The 24,011-nt window shown below is 47.2% G+C and overlaps 1 protein-coding gene across 1 annotated transcript in view; it reads left to right on the top strand.

The window, feature by feature from the left end:
- The window catches only part of FRYL (FRY like transcription coactivator), a 655,466-nt gene that overhangs the window by 385,877 nt on the left and 245,578 nt on the right, over window positions 1-24,011 (top strand). The window contains 1 exon segment of the mRNA XM_030191364.1: window positions 5,331-5,415. Coding sequence (XP_030047224.1) covers window positions 5,331-5,415 — 85 coding nt within the window.

Below are 24,011 nucleotides of genomic sequence, written 5' to 3'. Positions count from 1 at the left end.
ACCAGTACTGAACACAATACTCCAGGTGCGGTCGCACCATGGAGCGATACAACGGCATTATAACATCCGCACACCTGGACTCCATACCCTTCCTAATAACACCCAACATTCTATTCGCTTTCCTAGCCGCAGCAGCACACTGAGCAGAAGGTTTCAGCGTATCATCGACGACGACACCCAGATCCCTTTCTTGATCCGTAACTCCTAACGCGGAACCTTGCAAGACGTAGCTATAATTCGGGTTCCTCTTACCCACATGCATCACTTTGCACTTGTCAACATTGAACTTCATCTGCCACTTGCACGCCCATTCTCCCAGTCTCGCAAGGTCCTCCTGTAATCGTTAGCCGCCAAGGGTCTATGAGGTCTAGGGCCGTACACAAATATCCCAACCCTTTACCTGTCCCAAACGCTGAGCTTGCTATCGGGCCCGACCGGTCTTTTAACCCATCCATGACTTGATTAAAGTCCCCTGCCACTATCCATGGGTTATGCCCATATTGGATTCCTAACCGAACTAGATGCTGGAAGAAAGAATGGTCGTATACATTAGGGCCATAGACATTGAGCAGAAAAACTTCCTGCCCCATTAAGTTTAATTGTAAGAGTATGTATCTGCTATCCCTATCTTTGCAAATTAACTTTGAGGTGCATTGCAGGTGTTTGTGTATTAGAATTGCTACTCCTCCTCTTTTACTTCCAGAGGAGGCAAAATGACATTCACCCACCCAACGCTGTTTAAGCTTTTGATGCTCTGCGTCCGTTAATTTGGTTTCTTGAAGGCATGCTATCCCAGCGTGGTTGCGCTGCAACACTGTCAAGATTTTTGTACGTTTTATTGGGGAGGAGATACCAGATACGTTCCATGATATCAACCGGGGGGGTGGTGGTTTAGCCATAATCCAAGTCAACCCATTTACATAAAATAGATAATTTTTGTACTCTTAAGGCTCCCGGGTGCCCAGCCCTCACCCAGCAGCCCTGTATTTGTAACAGAAGTGGCATATGAACGTATCTCAGTAGTCTCACCTTCTTACCTACCCCGGCACGGCAACAGAGCTCACCTAAGTTTTGCACTCTCCAAGACCCTCGCAGTGTAGACTGCACCAGCTCCGTCCGACTGAACTCCACAATCCAATCTAGATAGTGTCCAATTTTGTGTCTTTCCCCTTCTCCCTCCCCCCCCCACACTACAGATCCTACCCCACCCCCTCCCTTCCCTCCCACTTCTCCTCCTCCCCCCAAGCCTTGCCCAACCCTCTTCCCTACACTATTACCCATTTAACCGAACCTAGGCCTACCTCACCAGTCGCAACCTAATACAAGCTGCGTCCGGTGTAGGGTCAATGGGTGCCAGTAAAGCCTCGCTCTCAGTCAAAACAGAATTAACTTGAAACAGTTTTCGAACCTTCTTCCACCCTCTCCAGTCACTCGGCCATCTGGGCGGCAGACCCCTCCTCCCCGGGCCCCCATGCCTCCGGGATAACCCGGTAGGCACACAGTGCGCCCGAGGGGGCCAAGTGTCTCTGGTTTACACCTATTAGTGTTCTAATCTTGGCTTTGTCTCGCCATCATCTGAATGCATCCAGTCTCACATATTGTGCCAATTCTCCAGAAAAAGCCCAGATGTTCAAACCAATGTTCCAACTGCTCAACAAAGTTCCAACCAAAAAACTTGTCATTCTCGACTGGCGTAATCCAACAGGTTTTTATGCATGCATCAACATATCATCACGAGCCCACAGTAGAAATGTTTAGTCAGTCCACTGGTCTCATAGCTTGCTTATTCAGCCACTCTGCGGCTGCTTCTGGTTTGGTGAAAGCTTTCCAGACACCATTCTCCATTATTTTTAGAGTAGCTGGATATTGTAACATAAATCTGTACTTTTTATCCATCAGGCGGGTACAGATTGTCGAGAACGCCCGTCGCTGCGCCGCCAGAGCCGCCGAGTAATCCTGGAAAATACGAATGAGGGCGCCATCATATTTAATGGTATCTCTGCAACCTTTGTATGTTCGTAAGATAGCTGCCTTTTGTGAGTAGTCATGAAATTTTGCGATGACAACCCTAGGGCGCGGCTCCCTCACTGGTCTAGGGCCCACTCGGTGGACCCGCTCGAGTCGGATCGGCCTCCCCTCTCCCGCTTCAGGAAAGGTCGCCTGCAGCCAGGTTTCGAGTGTGGACTTTAAGTTAGCATCTGACAAAGATTCTGCAAAGCCCACAAAACGAAGGTTGTCCCGCCTGGAGCGATTCTCCAAGTCTTCCATTTTTTCTGCATAGTCCTGTACCAGGTGGGACAATCGCTCCAGCTCACCAGCGTGTTCTTGTTGCCCCTCCTCCACCTCAGCCACTCGGGCCTCCAACTCACCCGTGCGTCGTGAAAGCTCTGAAGTCACCGCCGTTATGCCCGCTATTTGCGCTGATAGTTGGTCAAATTGAGGAGCTAAGGCCCGCACAACCGCTTCCGTGAGTTCCGGGATGAGCGCCTCCGTATTCGGGCGGGGAGGAGAAGGTGCCGGCAAAACCGTCGCCATATTGGATTCGCTAGCCCTTACTTTGTCCTCCTTTTTCTTTCCACTTTTCGCCGCTTGAGCCATCAAGGATCTCGTGATATATTTGTCCATGTGCTAAGGAAGATGTTTTGTGCAATTGGAGTTATTCCCAAGGGTGAAAACAGCCGAAAAGATTGTTTTTCGAGCGAGGCTCTGAGCAGCTAGAGTGAGACACGTCCTCTGCCGCTCACTGCATCACGTGACCCCGAAGATTTAACTTTTAATATATAAAAATTTAAGTCTCCAAGTAGCATATGGAAAGTTTTTTTTTTTTCTCTCACTTTTCGCAATTTGTTTGCAGTGTCCTCATCTTGACTGAGGAAAGCACCCTGCTGGTTTTTTACGTTTCAATCTCATGTCCTGCTTGGACTATTGTGAGTTATCTGTGTTTTTATTATTTTGATTATGTATGTTTTCAAGTAACATTATAGTAATAGACTTCTCATATTAAGGTATTCATCCAACATATATGCCATTCCTTTCTGAAAGAGATAACTGATAACAAATGACATTTTAAATAAGTACTGCCATAGAATCTTTTCTGTGTGGCCGTTGTCTTGTTGAATCATATGATTTATTTTGGTCCTTTTAATATTTTATTTTACCTTTTTTGTATATATATAATTATAATTGACATTTTAAATGTATTATAAATATATATCGCCATATATATATATTTTTTTTTTGTGAGTTTTATTGAGTGATAAAATTGTATGAGGTATTTTGTTATAATTGTTGTGAGTCTGATTCTTTATATATGTAAGTATAAATGATATTTCATTATGCTAATTATTGTTTGGACTATTGTTTTTATGCTATCTAAATCAGTTATCTCTATTTCAGATTATTATCATATGCATAACAGAGAATTTATGGTTATGTCTTATTTGTGTTATTTAAATTTGTATGTTTGTAAACATAGGTTTATGCAAGTATTTATGTTTATTTCCTCGACGATATTTGATTTCTCCTTCCAAGTGTTTGATTGATTTTATATATCTGATATGGTTTCTTTTTCATTATTAACGCTTTATGATATAGTATTATACAAATATATATGTTTTTAATTGAATTTGATTTTATTTGCTTTTGTAGAGCCCCTGACGCAGCCCTTGTGGGCGAAACACAGTCTGTGTCGGGCGAATCTCTGAAAATAAAGTTTTGAACCATATCACTGATTGATCTGCTTTGTTTGTCTCCACGTTGGATTTTGCGGATCGCTTGCCATCTTGTTTCTTATAACCTAGTTCACTTCACGTTTTAACCATGCTGGCTATTGTTTGCTCTTCTTTCCACCTTTCTAAATACATGGAATACATGTGGTCTGTTCTTCCAATATGGTATTTTTAAACAACATCCATGCTTGATTTAAAGTCCTAACCTTTGCAATTGATCCTTTTAGCCTCTTTTTAACCATTTTCCTCATTTTATCATAGTTACCCTTTTGAAAATTAAATGCTATTACAGTAGATTTCCTTTATGACTTCACTTTGTTTTTGCCTTGGACGATTTTTCCCATTCCATTATCACTGACAGAAGTCCTCATTTTGAGCCCTCCCTAGTCCCACCCTGAACATACATCCTGCACGCCCCCTTGCTAATTGTACGAACTACAGTGTAAAACAAGCAAATTCTGCCTTTTCGAAATCACAATTTGGACGTTTTCAGCAGATGGATGTCTCAAAATGGCCAAAAAAATTCCATCTACTTCGAAAATGAGCGCCATTATGTGTTATTTGCGAACAAAGGAGGATAATAATAATGTCCCATGCCAATTATTTATTAGATACTACTACTACTACTTGACATTTCTAAAGCGCTACTAGGGTTACGCAGCGCTGTACAATTTAACATAGAAGGACAGTCCCTGCTCAAAGGAGCTTACAATCTAAAGGACAAATGTACAGTCAGTCAAATAGGGGCATGGTTTATGCTCTGCTTCTCACTTGTGAGAAGCAAAACTAGCTAATGATTGTCTGTTGAAAAAGAGTTTTATTCCCACTTCTTATGACATCTGCATAGACACTTGGAGTTCTCAAAGTCGTGTACATTATCATTATTGAGTAATTCCTATTCGGGGCCAATAAAAGGCATGACAACTTACAAATTCAGGTTTGTTATATATTTGTGTTAGGGCTAAATTAGGGCTCTTCATCTTGGAAAAGAGACAGATGAGGGGAGATATGATTGATGTCTACAAAATCCTGAATGATATAGAAAGAGTAGAAGTAAATCAATTTTTTTTTACTCATTCCAAAAGTACAGAGAACAGTCAAAGAAGTTACATGGAAATACTTTATAGGAGGAAATATTTTTTCACTGAACAAATAGTTAAGCTCTGGAACTCTTTGCCGCAGGATGTAGTGATTAGTGTATCTGGGTTTAAAAAAAGGTTTGGACAAGTTCCTTGAGGAACAGTCCATAGTCTGTTATTGAGACAGACATGGGAAAGCAACTGCTTGCCCTGGGATTTGTAACATGGAATGTTGTCATGGTTTGGGTGTCTGCCAGGTACTTGTGACCTTTCTTGGCAACTGTTGGAAACAGGATACAGGGTTAGATGGTCCATTGGTTTGGCCCAGTATGGCTACTCTTATGTTCTTATAACACATATATTATTTCACCATATACTAATGTGGAAAATCCATTTCTGAGTCACAGGGAAATGATATTGCTGTAATGGAAAATAATTTTTTTTTTATTTCACTAAAGTAGAACTTTACATTTTTTGACAGGATTTGTCTGTTTTTACTGAATATATTTTTTTAAATTTACAGGTACTTCTTCTAGTAGCAATACAATGATAGCACCCACAGATGGTAATTCTGATAGTAAACGTATGAAGGACAGTAATGAAGATAAGTAAGTCATTTAATAGTTCTGTACACATTTTAGATTTTTTAAAATATATACCAATTTGTATATTGTATTACAAAACTGGGAAGAATTTTTCTCATAAATGTAACTTAGATTTTAATCTCTTTGGGGCAAAGACTTTATACCTGAATACTTTTCTGTTGACAGGTGGGATGGATGATATCCAGCAGTGCTGAAAATTTATATTCTTAATGGAGTCTGGTTCGATATTTATTCTGCCTTTCATTGCCTGGTGTAGGTACTCTGTTGAGGGGCATCTGAGTACAGTAGCTGCTTACTATCCACAAATTAATGGAAACACTATCTCACTTTGTGTTACTGTTGGAGTGAGTTTTGATTACGAAACTGCCAGTCAAGAGGTCACTATTCATGAGATCTTAGGGGAGTTCTGTCTCCATTTATGAAACAACACTTTGGACTAGGGCCGTACCTAATATTCATGTTAGATTGAGCTCCGAATAGTGACTCAAAATCATTATTCGTATTTGGCTGAATAGTGATTGCAATTTGAATACGAGTAATCCAGGGCTTTACTCTGCTAAATCCTACTGAAATATACTTGCTCTCTGATTTCATGCTGCTGCTTTTATTATTTGTTATGTTCAAGCTCAATTCACATTATTCGTATTCAGCCAAATAATATTTTTCATTATTCATATTAAGCCAAATAGCAAAATATGCTATTCGGTACAGCTCTACTTTGGACCTTTTGAATGGGTATAGTTAAAATACCAGATCTGGATTTTCTTAATAGCAGAAACTTCAGCCAAGAGAGTGAGTTTCAGGTTTTTGTCTGTCATCCTTCACACCTGTAATTCTTCTACAGTGGGGTAGTATTTCAGACTTATCGTAAGGTCTTATCAAAAATGCTATCCACTTTTCACTTAATCAATAAGGTTTCTCACTTTCTTCCAATGCCTTGTGCAAATACAGATGAACAGGCACTGCACTTTTCTGGACTATAAAAGTATTTCTGGCTTACTATATGAAAGAAACATGGTCACATCGGTAGTCCATTTGACTTTTCATTTCCTTTGATTCTAACAAATTATGGACCCTGGTAGCTAAAATAACTATCAAACTGAGTAGCATAACTTATAATACTGCTGCAGCCTAATAGGAAAACACATTAAGTCAACTATGATGGTGATAGTTGCCCATCTCTTTTCATGTTAGCTTGAAGAAATATATACTGCAATGTGGCTAATCATTCACACCTTTACACCTCATTACCATCTTGATACTTTAGGTTGAAGCAATATGTAGTGCTATGACATGATCAGTTATTCTCACCTTTACAGCTTTTATACAATAAGTTTTGAAGAGGCAGTATAGTTGAACAATCAGTTCTACAAGATCTTTCCCAGTAACAGTCAACTGCCTCTAGCAATATTCTTAACCAGATTGAAAAATATGTCAACATTCTACTGTGGAATTCACAATTTGTGTAATTTATTCATTCTGTTTGTCAACAGAGAAGCGAAGTTAGTTACTTTTATTAAAGGTTGTCCATAGGCAAGATAAATCAGGTATGCATACTTGCAGTTGCTTACCTTTCAGCAGATTGTCACCTAAGCTCCACACTAGACTGCATTAGATAGAAGAAGTGGCTGTGTGCAGGCACATCAAATAGCATCACCCACTTTTCCATATCTTTGACCCGAGACTTGCAGGGAGAGTGCACAAACCCGTCTCTTAAGGGTCGGCAGAACTCTAGCTTGTAGCCGTCTCTGATGACTTCCAGCACCCAAGCGTCTGAAGTTACCCTGGTCCACTCGCCCAGAAACGAGGATAGGCGTCCTCCAATCTGCTCTGGGCCATGGACCAGGGCCCTGTCATTGGGTACGAGACCCTGGGGGAGGACCGGAGGACGCACCTCCGGGACGGCGGTCTCTGTGAAAGGAATGCTGCTTGGGGGAGAAGTTCCTCTTGAAGGAAGAGGGGGCAGAGGAGCCCGACTTGCCCGGGCGATACCGACGGGCTTCCTGAAACCGTCCTTTGGAGGAACTGGGGCGGGCACCACTGGCCCGAGCCCTGACCTCCGGTAACCTCTTGCCCTTGAACGTGCCGAGATAGGTCACAATCTTGTCCAGCTCGACCCCAAAGAGCAGCTTGCCTTTAAAAGGCAACTTAGCCAGGTGAGACTTAGAGGCGTGGTCAGCCGACCAATGCTTCAGCCAAAGCCAGCGCCGAGCAGAGACTGTCTGAGCCATACCTTTAGCCGAGGCTCTCAAGACATCATACAGCAAGTCTGCCAAGTAGGCCAAGCCCGAATCCAGGGCTGGCAAATCAGCCCTCAAGGAAGGATCCGAGGGGGAAGCCCGCTGCACAATCGTCAGGCACGCCCTGGCCACATAGGAGCCGCAAACTGAGGCCTGCAAACTTAAAGCAGCTGCCTCGAAGGACAACTTTAAAGCCGCCTCCAATCTTCTGTCTTGGGCGTCCTTTAGGGCCGTGCCACCTTCCACCGGCAACGCCTTTTTCTTAGTCACCGCAGTGATTAAGGAATCCACGGTAGGCCAAAGAAAGGCCTCCCGTTCACCTTCCGGCAGAGGATAGAGGCGGGACATAGCCCTAGCCACTTTAAGGCTCGCTTCTGGGAAATCCCATTGAGCCGAAATCAAGGTGTGCATGGCTTCATGCACGTGGAAGGTTCTAGGCGGGCGCTTCATCCCCAGCATAATGGCAGAGGCTGAGGGAGAGACGTCCTCCGGAGAGGAAATCTACAAAATGCTCATGGCCTGCACTAACAGGTTGGGCAAATCCTCTGAGTGAAAAATCCGCGCTGCAGAGGGGTCATCCGCTCCATCCGAGCGGAAATCCGTTTCCTCCAAGGAATCCCCAAAGGACTGTTGGGAGAACTCAGATACGCTGCCCTCATCTACATCAGAGGAGACAGAGTCCTCTAGGGCCTGGAAATCCACCCAAGGGCGTTTGCTTCCGGAGGCCTCAACCCCTTTATCAGACAGGGGAGCAGGGGCAGCGTTTTGCATAAGAAAAGCCCGATGCAGCAGCAAAATGAACTCAGGGGAGAAACCCCCCAGACTGTGCACTTCTGCAGCCTGGGCCACGGCCCTAGACGCACCCTCAACCGGCGCTCGCAAGAGCGGGGGAGAAACATGCGCATTCAAAATGGCGTCCGGCGCGAAACTCCGAGAAGGAGCCGCGGGGGAAGAACGGTGCTTAACTTTGGCCACTTTCTTGCCATCGCCCAAATCAAGGGCGACCATAGCATTAACGTCTCCCACCTCGAGGGCGGCCCAAGAAGAAGCCGTCTGAGCAGAATGGCCATCCAAAATGGAGGGGGCGAGCAGCGGGGGATGGGCGCTTATAGCGGGAAAAAACGCCGCACCGGAGGAAGAACCGGGACATTGACCGGACTTCAAACTGACGCCCAAAAAGGGCGATTCAGGCTTTGAAACCCCCGCATCCCTGCTAGACGCGCACACGCGGTCCGGGGAGCGATTCTTCGCGCCCTCTCCCTCCGACGCCATAAGCCACGTGGAGACCGATCGGGGAATCCCCTGTCCGCTACAAAAGGTAAAAATTACCTGCTCCTCGCTGTAACGAACTGGTGTTCCAGTGAGCAGCTGCAATAAATGCTGATATAAACGTTGAAATAAACGCCTTAAAGGACGTCCAAAATTTTTTTTTTTTTTTTTTTAACGGAGCCAGCGGGAGGGGGGAGAAAAGGAGGGACCTGGCACCACCAGGTTTGCACTTGCTCAAGAAGAGCCCTCAACCCCAGGTACTCAACAAAACCTATGAATTAGGCCTGGAGACCTAGCCAGAGCTGCTGCTGTGTGTGACCACCACCTGCTGAGATAGAGAACATACTGAGGAGTTTCCGGCAGCACATGACCACATATAGGGAGGCAAAAGGATTGCTCTCTATCTCCACCTGCTGGTAGATGGACACAACCCACCAGTCTATGGATTGATCAGCATGATTAATGGAAAGAAAATTATCAGGTATGATACATAATTTTACCTTGTGTGTGATCTATTCTAGGGTCTAAGGGTAACCATGGTTACAGGTATGCAGCTTTGCTGTATCATTGTCATACAGTGCTGTATAAGTCAAGTATAAGGGTACATTCTATATATATAAAAGGCAAGACCAACGTTCTATGAAGCCTCCAGCCGGAAGTGTGAAGCGCCAGAGATATCCGGTTTCCCCATGAGTGAAGGAAAACAGCACAGCACGAAATCTCACACAGTGAAGGACTCAGAGGGGGGAGGGGAGAGAGATGCCCTCACTCTCTCTGTAACAAAAACATAGAACAGCAGGAAACTTAACACTGAAGGACTGGACTCGGAGGGGGGAGGGGGAGAGGGCAGGGACACACACTCCCACATGCACACTCTGAAGAAAACCTTGCTAGCCCCCGTTTCATTTGCATCAGAAACGGGGCTTTTTTACTAGTATTATTATAAGTAGTATCACTCCATTGCAACTCTTTGTCCAAAAGGCTGCTAGCAAAGCTGTAGTAAATGAATTTATATGGATGATAAATTATGAGGGATTGTGGGGGGGGGGGGGGGGGTTCTTTTTTTGTTTTGTTTACCAGACAGTTTTCCTCTTGTTTGTATTTCCAGCTCAGAACCCAGGCTGAAATCTGGCCAACTACTTAGAGATTTTTCAAATTTTTTACACCTCCTTTCCCAACATTACCTACTCTGATTCATTGCAGTAATAGTCCTTTTTGGACATCACACTCCAAGGTTCCATGTGGAATCTGAAAACCAGGTCTTTCTGTTAAGCAATGATCCCCTTTGTGACTGTAAATGCTGTCTCTGCGGCATTCAGACTGACTACAGAGCATAAGATCCTTCTCAGAATTAAGCTGAGTACTTTCCATATGGCAGTGCTGGCCCCAGATGTAGAGTTCTCAAATTTTAGATGATTGCGTTTGGAACATACTCAAATTTTGTAGTGTTTAGCAGTATACAACCAAGTTACATGGAAACATTCAAAGGGATAAGGTAGAAAAGTCATGTTAATTAACTAAAGCTTTAAAATTAGGCACAGGGAGATAATTATTTCTTATGTACCTCTTTCACTGTACCACTACTATTGTTACTACTTATCTCTGTAACACTACTACAGGAAAACTTGTATATATAAAGTGTCCCTTCCCAAAAGAGCTTATTCTGATCCAGAGGAGGGCCACCCAATAAGTGTTACGTAAGGCGTTTAAATCAAGGCATTCAGTTTTCAGCAGGTGTACTACCTGTGTGACCTACTAAGATGATCAGAGTGGGTTCTGCAGAATTAATTACTTGCATGTGTTCTGACTTCAGGCTTTTAGTTTAATGCTATAACCACTGGATTTTTTAAAATTTTCAAGAAAAAAAGAAAATTGCATCAATACCTTAAACGTGTTAAAGAGAAGAAAGTGATAGAGCCTATGGCAAAGCCTATTAATAATTATTTGAATTGTGTATTGTTTTAAAGTTAGATCCAAGGAGAGTCATGTGATGCCATGTCTGTGAGAAGACACTGAGGAGCACTTCTCCGGCCGTCCTGCCACAAAACCTCCTTTAAATATTGCCTCTCCTACTGCAAATCATATTGTCTCACATAGGACACTTGCCACAAGCTATCTGAGAATGCAGAGTGGAACACAGACAGCGGAATGGCAACAAAGGCTCTTTGTAGTGTCAGAGAACGAGGGAAAGCTACCAATGACAAAATGGTGGCACCCTCGAGCCCCACGGACCATACAGCTTCATCAGCTTGGATTGCAGAAATAACTGCAGAAATGACCACCGCATTGGAAGCCTTGCTGATAAGCGCCTTAGCCCCATCAATGTGAAATTAGGGACATTTCAAACACAACTATCTGAAATGAGTTGCGAATTTTTCTCTTACTAAGCTCAAAGAAGCGATGTGGAAGACCATGTCACTTTGGTGGAGGACTCCCAGGAAAACCTAGCCAAACAAGTAAAGGCCTTGGTAGACAAAGTAGAGAACTTGTAAACAAGGGCTAGGAGGAACAATCTGCAATTGCTGGGGATTCCAGAATCTGTATGAGACAACAAATTAGTTGGCTTTCTAGAATTATGGTTTGCAAAAGAGCTAGACCTTCCGAAATGTTATGGGCCATTGAGAGTGGAAAGAGCTCATAGGCTGGGAACCTGCCAAGCTGCTACTACCAGGCCACAGGTGGTGATAACTAAAAATTTTGAAATTTGCTCATAAAACTGCAATACTGCACGCCATACGAGCAAATAACTGACATATGAAAAAAAGCGCATACTCTGTTTCCGAGACTATTCCATGCATCTAGCGGCCCAACAGAGAACTTTCAGTCTTGTATGTTCCAAGCTGTTTCAGCTTGAAATACGTTTTGCACTCTTGTACCCAACTAAGCTCCGGGTCACTTACAGTGGCGCTACACATATTTATGATACTGTAGCAGAGGCGCAAGGACTAATCAAATGTATAGAAGCAGGGGAAAAAGACTCTTCCTATTCCTAACGATTGACTTGAGTCACGTCTGACTGATTAACATTAAGTTTAACTAATTGGAGACAGTGCTAAGCTATGTTTCTTCCTACTATGACTCTTGATATTAAGGTGGAGATATTACTACTTTTCTGTACTGCATCTGTACTATTTGATTTATTGTGAAGGGCCAGATTGTTTAAGAAGACAGTTTCACATTGCCTTTTTCAGTGCTCTAGCTCAGCAAGAGGCCGAGGGAATGCATGAAGAACAGCACACACTGCTGAACACGCTCATACTTCAGGGTACCATTAGACCTCAGGGTATCAAGTGGGCTTGATTTAATAGCTAACACCTCTCGGGACGCACTAACCAGCCATTTTTCTCACCAAAACAATGTCAATGACCAGCGTGGAACACACAATGACTTTGTAGCCCAAACCGGATACACTAGCAGCAGAGCATCAGGGTGTGCTTACTTAGAATATTGTCAGTCTGTTAAGATGACAGATGGTGCATGGAGACAACTTTCATTTTGAACTCAGTCCAACTAGAGCAGTCTGTGCAATTGCTAGTCTATAATCATGGATCTATCCTTTTTCTTCATTCAGTGGACTAGTATGGATATAACCGTAAAGCAATGATCCTGACGTGGTTCCACCTGCACTGTTCATGGAGTGTACATGTCCATTTCTAATTATAACATGGATACGGAATGGGTGATGTGTTTTTTTGTTTTGTTTTTTTTTCGTGGCTGATGACCCTGGCAGAGGTGATAACATCTACTTTGAAAGAGGTTCAACTGGAGAAGTATCTGAAACTGTTAGTAGATGCTCCACTGCTGTATTGCCTTTTCTTTTGTTTCTTTTCTTTTCTTTATTAAGGGGTCTATCATGGATAAAACATATACTGCAGATCTTGCATGACCCCAACCCCCATGCTAATTGAGTCTATAGGAACATTGCTTCTCACAATACAGTCATGGTATGGGGTAGTTTTTTTTTTTTTTATATATACAATGCCCATGGACATGGAAGTTTACAATGTCTTATCTCTGTGCTTTATGGGCCCTGACTGTGCACACTTGGGGACTATCATAGAGAACTCTATCTTAAATTTGGGGTGAATGTAGAAGACTTATTAGGGGGATTGCTCTTTATTCTCCGAGGACAAGCAGGCTGCTTGTTCTCACGACTGGGTTGACGTCCGCGGCAGCCCCCACCAACCGGAAGAAGCTTCGCGGGACGGTCGGCACGCAGGGCACGCCCACCGCGCATGCGCGGCCGTCTTCCCGCCCGTGCGCGACCGCTCCCGCCAGTTACTTTTTTTCCGCGACTGAGAGAGTTGTGCAATTGCCTCTCTCTCTGTTCAGCCGCCGGATTTTCGACCGCGTTTACGCGGATCGTCGCTTTTGGATTCCCGTTCAGTTTCCTCTTTTCTTTTCTTTCTTTTGTCTTGTAAAAAAAAAAAAAAAAAAAGATTTCGCGCGTGTGGAGCACGCGCTCCCCTTTTCCCTCGCTTCTAGCGGGGACGCCACGTTGCGGCCTAGTGGCCGCTCGGTCGGTTAGTTTTTTCGTGGTGTGATTTTAGCCACCATTGCCGACTTTGACTTCGCCGACGCGATTTTTCCGTCGATGTCCTCGAAGGTCCCGAGTGGATTTAAAAAGTGTGGTCGCTGCGGCCGGCCGATCTCGCAGACCGACACCCACGCTTGGTGCCTCCAGTGCCTCGGGCCGGAGCACAATCTCAAGTCGTGCGCTTTGTGTCTCGGTCTCCGGAAACGGACTCAGGTTGCGAGGCAAGTTCTACGGGACCGTCTTTTTGGAACTTGCGCCGGCCCCTCGACGTCGACCTCGACGGCATCGGTATCGAAGGCCGGTTCTTCGGTACCGGTATCGATGCCCGAGACATCGGCACCGATGGCAGCGACCCCAGGAGAACAGGTCCCGTCGGCCCGCCGGTCCGCCGGTGAGAGTGGGGTTGAGAGGCCGCGTGGGCAGTCGGCCCCGGTCACTCCCTCAGCTCGTGAGCCACGGGACCGAACCCTGTCGGACCCGGTACCTCGAGACCGAGGGGGATCGACCTCCTCCTCCTCCATGCCCTCCGGCGCCGGTGACGTGCACCGGAAAAAGGACAAGAAGCGCCGTCACCCGGGAGCCCTCGGTGCACCCTGAGGAGGAGTCGACGCCGAAGCGTCATCGCAGAGAGGAGAGATCTCCGTCGGTGGTGGATAGGGTACCGACGCGTCGGGGTTCCGGCACCTCGGTGCCGTCTCCTGGCCCCCAGCAGCTTCTGGCACCGACACCCCTTACCGGCCCCACCGCCTTTCCCGGCAGCGGGCCTGGACGAGTGCCTCAGAGCCATCCTTCCGGGGATCCTGGAAGGGCTGATGCGCCAGGCTCTGCCGGCATCGGGGGTGCTTGCGCCCCCGACGCCGATGACTGTGGCGCCGGCGAGCTCTAGCCCGGCGCCGGGGCTGTCGACACCGCCGCCGCTTGCGGTGCCGGTCTCGACCGCCACGCAGGTGGAGTCCCCGTCGACGTCGATGGGAGGAGCTCCGTCCCCGCCGGCGCGGGAGAGTCCACGCTCGACGACACCGAGACCTCGGTGCCTCACGTCGAGCCGGGCCCGGTACCGGACTCAGCTACATGAGCTAATGTCCGTTACCGAGGATGAGGACTCGTGGGGGGAAGAGGAGGCCCCGAGGATATTTCTCCTCAGAGGAGTCTACGGGCCTTCCCTCGGACCCCACGCCATCACCGGAGAGGAAGCTCTCCCCTCCTGAGAGTCTCTCCTTTGCCTCCTTGTGCGGGATATGTCTATTAGCATTCCCTTACCCGTGGTCTCTGTGGAAGAGCCGAGGGCCGAGATGCTCGAGGTCCTCGACTATCCATCACCACCTAGAGAGTCCTCCACCGGTACCGCTGCACAATGTCCTGAGGAGACGCTGCTTCGGAACTGGGTGCGACATTACTAACCCCACCATCCCAAGAAAGCAGAGTCCCAGTACAGGATCCACTCTGACCCAGAGCTCATGCGGCCCCAGTTGCCCCATGACTCAGCGGTCGTGGATTCTGCTCTCAAGAGGGCACGGAGTTCGAGGGATACCGCCTCGGCGCCCCCGGGGCGGGAGTCTCGCACTCTGGACTCGTTTTGGAGGAAGGCCTACCAATCCTCCATGCTCGTGACCCGCATCCAATCCTACCTGCTCTATATGAGCATCCACATGCGGACCAATGTGCAACAGCTGGCGGACCCTGGTCGATAAGCTCCCGCCGGAGCAGTCCAGGCCATATCAGGAGGTGGTCAGGCAGCTGAAGGCGTGCAGAAAGTTCCTGTCCAGGGGGATTTTTGACACCTGTGACGTGCATCTCGTGCTGCGGCCCAAGGTATAGTGATGCGCAGGCTCTCATGGCTGCGTGCCTCTGACCTGGACAACCGCACCCCAGCAGAGACGGCTGACGTCCCTTGCCGGGGGGATAACATTTTTGGTGAGAAGGTCGAGCAGATGGTTGACCAACTGCATCAGCGGGGAAACCGCTCTCGACAAGCTCTCCCAACCGGGCGCCTTCAGCACCCGCCCCCACGGGGCGGGCGTTTTCCCGGCCCGGCAGGCTGCACCTATTCTTTTGCGAAGCGTAGGTACAACCAGCCGGCCCGAAGGCCTCGTCAGGCACAGGGACAGCCCCCAGCGCGCTCGTTCCCGTCAACAGCGTGCGCCTAAGCAGCCCCCTGCGCCTCCACAGCAAAAGCCGGGGACGGGCTTTTGACTGGATCCACGGGAACATAGCCGCCCTACAAGTGTCCGTTACCGGACGATCTGCCTGGTCGGAGGGAGGTTAAAATTTTTTCACCAAAGGTGGCCTCTCATAACCTCCGACCAGTGGGTTCTCCAAATAGTGCGGTGCGGATACGCCCATGAATTTGGCCTCCCTGCCTCCAAATTGTCCTCCGGGAGCTCAGTCTTTCAGCTCCCATCACAAGCAGGTACTTGCAGAGGAACTCTCCGCCCTGCTCAGCGCCAATGCGGTCGAGCCCGTACCACCCGGGCAGGAGGGCAGGGATTCTATTCCAGGTACTTCCTGTGGAAAAGAAAACAGGGGGGATGCGTCCCATCCTAGACCTGAGATGCCTGAACAAATTCCTGGTCAAAGAAAAGTTCAGGATGCTTTCCTTGGGCACCCCTGCTGCCAATGATTCAGAAAAAACGATTGCTATGTTCCCTGGATTTTAAAGGACGCATATACTCACATAACCGATACTGCCAGCTCACAGACAGTATCTCAGATTCCGCCGGGCGCACGGCACTTTCAGTATTGTGTGCTGCCCTTTGGGCTCGCCTCTGCCCCACGAGTGTTTACCAAGTGCCTCGTGGTGGTAGCGGCCTACCTACGCAAGCTGGGAGTGCACGTGTTCCCATATCTTGACGATTGGCTGGTCAAGAACACCTCGGAGGGCAGGAGCCCTCCGGTCCATGCGTGCACTATTCAACTTCTGGAGCTGCTGGGGTTTGTGATAAATTACCCAAAGTCCCATCTCCAGCCATCCCAGTCTCTGGAATTCATAGGAGCGCTGCTGAATACACAGACGGCTCAGGCCTACCTTCCCGAAGCGAGGGCCACCAATCTCCTGGCCCTGGCTTCGCAGACCAGAGCGTCTCAGAGGTCACAGCTCGGCAGATGTTGAGACTTCTGGGTCATATGGCCTCCACAGTTCATGTGACTCCCATAGCTCGTCTTCACATGAGATCTGCTCAATGGACCCTAGCTTCCCCAGTGGTTCCAAGCCACTGGAAATCTAGAGGATGTCATCCGCCTCTCCACCAGTTGCCGCACTTCACTGCTCTGGTGGACCATACGGACCAATTTGACCCTGGGACGTCCATTCCAAATTCCGCAGCCCACGAAAGTGCTGACAACGGATGCATCTCGCCTGGGGTGGGGAGCCCATGTCGATGGCTTCACACCCAGGGTATGTGGTCCCTCCAGGAAAAGGATCTGCAGATCAACCTCCTGGAGCTCCGAGCGATCTGGAACGCACTGAAGGCTTTCAGAGATCGGCTGTCCTGCCAAATTATCCAAATTCCGACAGACAATCAGGTTGCAATGTTATTACGTCAACAAGCAGGGGGCACCGGATTCTCGCCCCCCTGTGTCAGGAGGCCGTCGGGATTGTGGCGTTGGGCGTGTCGGTTCGGCATGCTCCTCCAAGCCACGTACCTGGCAGGCGGTAAACAACAGTCTGGCCGACAGACGGAGCAGAGTCATGCAACCGCACGAGTGGTCGCTCCATGCCAGAGTGGTACGCAAGATCTTCCGAGAGTGGGGCACACCCTCGGTGGACCTTTTCGCCTCTCAGACCAACCACAAGCTGCCCTCTGTTCTGTTCCAGACTTCAGGCACCACGGCAGGCTAGCGTCGGACGCCTTTCTCCTCCATTGGGGGGACCGGCCTCCTGTAGGCTTATCCTCCCCTACCTTTGGTGGGGAAGACCTTACTGAAGCTCAAGCAAGACCGCGGCACCATGATTCTGATAGCGCCCTTTTGGCCCCGTCAGATCTGTTCCCTCTTCTCTGGAGTTGTCCTCCGAGGAACCGTGGAGATTGGAGTGTTTTCCGACCTCTCATCTCGCAGAACGACGGAGCGTTGCCTGCACCCCAACCTTCAAGTCCCTGGCTCTCACGGCCTGGATGTTGAGGGCGTAGACTTCACTGCGTTGGGTCTGTCTGAGGGTGTCTCCCGGGTCTTGCTTGCCTCTAGGAAGGATTCCACTAAAAGAGTTACTTTTTCAAGTGGAGGAGGTTTGTCGTGTGGTGTGAGAGCAAGGCCCTAGAACCTCGTTCTTGTCCCTGCACAAACCTGCTTGAATACCTTCTGCACTATCAGGAGTCCTGGCCTCAAGCCAACTCAGTAAGGAATCACCTAGTGCGATTAGTGCTACCATTATCGTGTGGAAGGTAAAGCCATCTCTGGAGAGCCTTTAGTCGTTCGATTCATGAGAGGCTTGCTTTTGTCAAGCCCCCTATCAAGCCTCCTACTGTGTCATGGGATCTCAACGTCCGTCCTCACCCAGCCTGATGAAACCTCCTTTTGAGCCCACTGAATACCTGCCATCTGAAGTACTTGACCTGGAAGGTCATTTTCTTGGTGGCAGTTACTTCAGCTCGTAGGGTCAGTGAGCTTCAAGCCCTAGTAGCTCATGCTCCATATACCAAATTTCATCACAACAGAGTAGTGCTCCGCACCCACCCAACGTTCCCTGCCGAAGGTGGTGTCGGAGTTCCATCTTAACCAGTCAATTGTCTTGCCAACATTCTTCCCCAGGCCGCATACCCGCCCTGCCTGAACGTCAGTTGCACACATTGGACTGCAAGAGAGCATTGGCCTTCTACTTGGAGCGGACACAGCCCAACAGACAGTCCGCCCAATTGTTATTTCTTTCGACCCTAACAGGCTAGGGGTCGCTGTCGGGAAACGCAACATCTCCAATTGGTAGCAGATTGCATTTCCTTCACTTACGCCCGGGCTGGGCTGACTCTGAGGGTCATGTCACGGCTCATAGTGTCAGAGCCATGGCAGCGTCGGTGGCCCACTTGAAGTCAGCCACTATTGAAGAGATCTGCAAGGCTGCGACGTGGTCATCTGTCCACACATTCACATCCATTACTGCCTCCAGCAGGATACCCGACGCGACAGTCGGTTCGGGCAGTCGGTGCTGCAGAATCTGTTTGGGGTGTAAATCCAACTCCACCCTCCAGGACCCGAATTTATTCTGGTCAGGCTGCACTCTCAGTTAGTTGTTCTTCGTAGGTCAATTTCTGTATACCCTCGCCGTTGCGAGGTTCCATTGACCTGGGTTCTTGTTTGAGTGAGCTGAGAGCTAGGGATACCCCAGTCGTGAGAACAAGCAGCCTGCTTGTTCCTCGGAGAAAGGGTATGATACATACCTGTAGCAGTTGTTCTCCGAGGACAGCAGGCTGATTGTTCTCACCTACCTCCCTCCTCCCCTTTGGAGTGCGTTTTCTTCTTTTTGCTAGTCATTCAACTGGCGGGAGCGGTCGCGCACGGGCGGGAAGACGCCCGCGCATGCGCGGTGGGCGTGCCCTGCGTGACCGGACCGTCCCGCGAAGCTTCTTCGGTTGGTGGGGGCTGCCGCGGACGTCAACCCCAGAGTCGGGAGAACAATCAGCCTGCTGTCCTCGGAGAACACTGCTACAGGTATGATCATACCCATCTCTGATTACATGTGATATCATAAGGAGGCACCAGAGGTTCTGTTTATTACAAATTGGTTTGTGTGTAGTAGGGTGGGCATCAATAGGTGATAGCTCCTTTTTTGGGAGTTTGGTGAAAGATGGTAAAGGGATTTTTGGGTTGGAGGCAGTGGAGGGAGGGTCCTACCGGTCCTGGGGAAGATATGTGTTATTACTACCTCTGTCAGGTGGGTGCTGCTGGTGAGCTGCTGATAGGAGCATTCTGTCCTTGGAACATGATATCTTGGGTGGGCTGCAGGCTGAGACGGCCCACCCGAGAAAAATGCACTGGCTTTCTTAATGATTCAGATCTCTATAATGATTTATTACAGTGAAAGTAGTAACTTGGAACGTGGGGGAGGGAATTAATTCACCCATTAAGCATACAAAATCTTACAACACAATGGCACAAGATAGATGTTGCTCTCATTCAAGAAACTCATATATCTGCCCATGAACTTGCTAAACTTAAAGTGTGGTGGGTTGTAGAATATGTAGCGGCAGCAGCACGGGAAGAAAGAGGGGTGGCCATCTTATTTCATAAGGTGATAGCCCTGAGGTCCAAAACTTTTTGTTTATGCATGGCATTATGCAAGTGACTGAAGTGTTGGCAGGACACACAGAGTTGGCGGCTTAGTCTCAGGATATCCCGGTCTGTAGCCTTCCTAACTTGATGGGTGTAGCTGATAATTCCCCCCCCCCCCCCCCCCCCCCCCCCCGTAGAACAACTTTCACAGCTTCCCAGCAGATTACCGGATCAGCTTCATGACTCGCACTATGGGTTCCATAGTCCCTCCAACAGTTAAGAAATCTGTCTTTAAAGACTGGATCTTTATAGAGTTCCAGGGGGAAAACCCAGTGACCACCCCGCGGGGCTCTTCTTCTCGGACTCCATTCCATCAATACCCAAGCATGGTCGGAAATAACATATAGCCCTATAGTCATTGTAACCACAGACCTAAATAGCTGTTTGGAAATCAGCAAATAATCTGTCTGAGCCTGTGTGGAGTGTGTTCGAGACAGACGAGTGTAGTCCTTCTCTTGAGAGTGGAGCACCCGTCATACATCTATTAGATTTAGATCTAACTGATGGCACATATTAGGTTAACCTCCACTGGAGTGAAGGTATGTAGAAACTGTGAGAAGGGATTTATCTACTGTCGGATCCCACACAAAATTAAAATCCCCCCCCCCCCCCCAAAAAAAAATAAAAAACTAAAGAGGTTGTATTGAGATTCATAAGTTCCTAGAGAAGTCTAGTTAGCGAAATCAATACCCCTGTAACTATGTTTAAACTGGGTGGTTCCTGAAGAAGCCCAGAAGTGAGTGAAACGATTTGGGCCCCGTTGAATGGAATGATAATCAGCAGTTGGCATTTGGGGTTGTCAAGCCAGCTAAATGAAACCTAAGTTAATCTATGCTAAGCTGTAGCTTGGGAATGTTTGTAAACTCAGTTATGTTTTGAAACTGATGTTTGAATAAGAAGAGTTTCAGTAGATAGCGAGTGGGAAAGTTTTACCCAATGAAAGAGATTAGACCGCGGACACAAAAACCTTATATAGATATTAGAGTCCTGCTGGTCAGACCTTGGTGGAAGCCTTGGTTTCTGAGGGTAACAGGATTCAGGATTCTCAAGCAGGATTCAGGATTTTCAAACAAGCTTGGCTGGAACAGGGTACAGGATATTGGAACAGGATTCAGGATACTCAAGCTTGGCTGGAACAGGATACTCAAGCAGGATTCAGGATACTCAAACAACCTTGGCTAGAACAGGATTCAGGATACTCAAGCAGAATTCAGGATACTCAAACAAGCTTGGCTTGAACAGGATACTGGAACAGGATTCAGGATACTCGAGCAGAATTCAGGATACTCAAACACAAGCTTGGCAGGAACGAATCTGAAAGCAACAGGGCAAACACAAGCAGGTTGGGAACTGGAGCTGAGCCAGACAGGGCACCAACAAGCAGGAAGGGAACTGGAGCTGAAGACAAAGAGCAGGACACAAGCAGGAAGGGAACTGGAGCTGAAGACGAACAGGTTAGACACAAGCAGGATACAAAGCTGACCCACACAGACAAACAACAGAACTATGGCTGAAGACTGAACCTAGCACACAAACAGACTGAGAAAAACAGAAGCAGAAGTGCATACAGGCAACCCGTAAACAAGGAATCAAGACAGAAGTGCCCACGGCACACAGGCTATGAACAACGCAACAGAAATCAAGACAAGAGTGTCCACAGGCACACAGACAATAAACAAAGCAACAAGAAATCAAGACAGAAGTTCTCACAGGCACACAGACTATGAACAAGGCAGAAGTGCTTCACTGCACACAGACTAACCTGGAGACCTTTGGCATTGCAAAGCCACCCCAAATGAAAGTGCACCACTTCCTTATAAACAGGACAGAGGCAGGAAATACACTGAACACCAAAGTGAGGCTTGAAACATGCAGGAAGTGGAAATCCTACAGGACAGAGGAAGGAAACACCCTGAACACCAAAGTGAGGCTTGAACACACAGGAAGAAACAACAATGCAAGGTGAAAGAACAGACAGGAGCCAGCTCAGAAGCTGACCAATGGAAATAAGGTGAGTCAAAGAGGGGTCACGGCCACAGTCGTGACAGCCTTTAGACTTAGAATCTGCATTTATGCTTCTTTTAACTTTTACTCTTTATTACACAGTAAACAGGCCCAACTTCCTCCAGCCATTAGGCACAGCATTTTATTTTGGCCACTGAGAACCATGTGGAATGTGCTCATCAGGGGTTTTGGGGGGGGGGGGGGGGAGGACCCGCATATTACAGACCAAATTTCAATAAGAGGTAATGTGTCCTTTGAACCTGGAATGGAAAACACCATTTTTGCTTTATGGGAACGTAAGGGTATATCTCTCTTGGAGCACCTGCGATCGATGAGGGCATAATGCTCCCTTTAAGGAGCTCCAGGCTTGAGTAGGTCCCACTTGGGATATTAGGTTTGCATGTTTTTAGATTAAGCACTATATAGCCTCATTTGGATAGTAGATGGTTGGGACTGAGTTCGGGGAATTTTTTCAGCAGCTTTCACCAAATGGGAACCCCCAAAGGGACTGCACTGACCTGAGACACAGATTGGAACGAGATTTAGGAACCTTGTTGACTGGTTGGGATATTTCACATACAATACAGAGTATTCCAGCTCTTACATCTGATGCACGTTTAAGGGAGTGCTATATTAAGTTTTACACAGGGCCTACATGACCAAATCACAATTGTTCAACATGGGCAGGATACAGGGTTCCCTTTACTCCTAAATGCTGATATCCTCATAGCTCCCTCTACCACTCGTTCTGGTCATGTCCCATGGTCCAGTTCTTTTGGGGCCGCATTCGGAGATTTATGGGATTATTGGGGGAGGGGGTATTGGTTACAGTGGAACCTTCTTACTTATATGTACCAGGAGCTGTTTGAGGGCTAAGAAAGGGCAATGCCCTATTGACACATAAGATAGCTTGCTAGTGCGTAAATACATTGTACAATATTGGACCTTGCCTGAACCTCCGGATTACTGGCATTGGAGGAATCAATTGCATATGTTGGTGTCCTGGAAAGCTAGAGATACAAAGGGGTCCTTTGAGCGTAAACAATGATTTTTATTGATTTGGGATCCTTATCTAAGAATTCTCCACCCATGGAGCCTGAGTTTCCTCGTTAATAATTTATAGGTTGGCGACCTATTTACTTTCAACCACCCAGCAAGCCCCATCCTTAAGGAAGCACCGGTAGGGAGAGGGTTTGGCACTAGTCCTCTGTGAATGCCTGGGAGGGGTCATAAGAGCCAAGACCCTCGATGACTATTCCTGGGACTCTATGAGTTCTTATGACAGCGGAGGTGGGGGGGGGGGGGGGTTCGGTACCTTGAGATTCGGGGAGGGAGATAAGGAAATGAGGGGCAGTTGATGTTCTTATAGGACTTTTGTTAACTTGGAACTTGGGTAATATCATTGCATTATTGTCAGTAATGACGTCTTTTACTTCACCTTCATAAGTGCACCCTAAAATTGATAGATTGGGGGGGGGGGGGAGGAGGTTGGATTGTATGTCTATTAAAAATGAAAGAATCTCTGTTCTTTGTTTTTTGCTGAAGATGTACTTTCTATTTTTGTTCAGTAAAATTATTCAAACATAAAGTAAGATCCAAGTCATTTTAATATATATGCATACAAAATCCTTGCAGTAAGTATAACAAGATTGCAGTTTAGACTCGTTTGTTACTCTATGTTCTATTTTTCTTTCAAGCTAACAAATGAAAGGAGTAACATACACAAGAAAACAGGGGTACAATATAGCAAAATGTGCTGATTTGTTGAAACCCTTCATTCAGTATAGAGGCAGCAGCTAAGAAAGTAAATAGAATGCTAAGAATTATTAGGAAAGGAATGGAGACCAAAACTGAGATATTATAATGCCTTTGTATCACTCCATGGTATGACTGCTCCTCAAATATTGTGTACAGTTCTGGTCATTGCATCTCAAAAAGAGATAATGGAATTAGAAAAGGTACAGAGAAGGGCAATGAAATGATAATGGGAATGGGACAACTTCTTTATGAGAAAAGGCTAAAAAATCTTCGGGCTCCTCAGTTTGGAGAAGAGATGGTTAAGGAGAGAGATGATGGGGGGTCCATAAAATACTGAGTGGGCTGGAATAGGTAGACATGAATCCGCTTGTTTCCCGTTTCTAAAAATCTAAGGATTAGGAGGCACGCAGTGAAGCTACCAAGTAGTAAATTTAAAACAAATGGGAGAAAATATTGCTTCACTCAACCTGTAATTAAACTCTGGAAATTCATTTCTAGAAAATGTGGTAAAAAGTAGTTAACTTAGCATG

Source organism: Microcaecilia unicolor, chromosome 2, assembly GCF_901765095.1.
Source record: "Microcaecilia unicolor chromosome 2, aMicUni1.1, whole genome shotgun sequence".
Taxonomy (NCBI): Eukaryota; Metazoa; Chordata; class Amphibia; order Gymnophiona; family Siphonopidae; genus Microcaecilia; species Microcaecilia unicolor.
The sequence above is the reverse complement of the archived record's forward strand: the minus strand, read 5'-3'. Positions and strand labels throughout refer to the sequence as shown.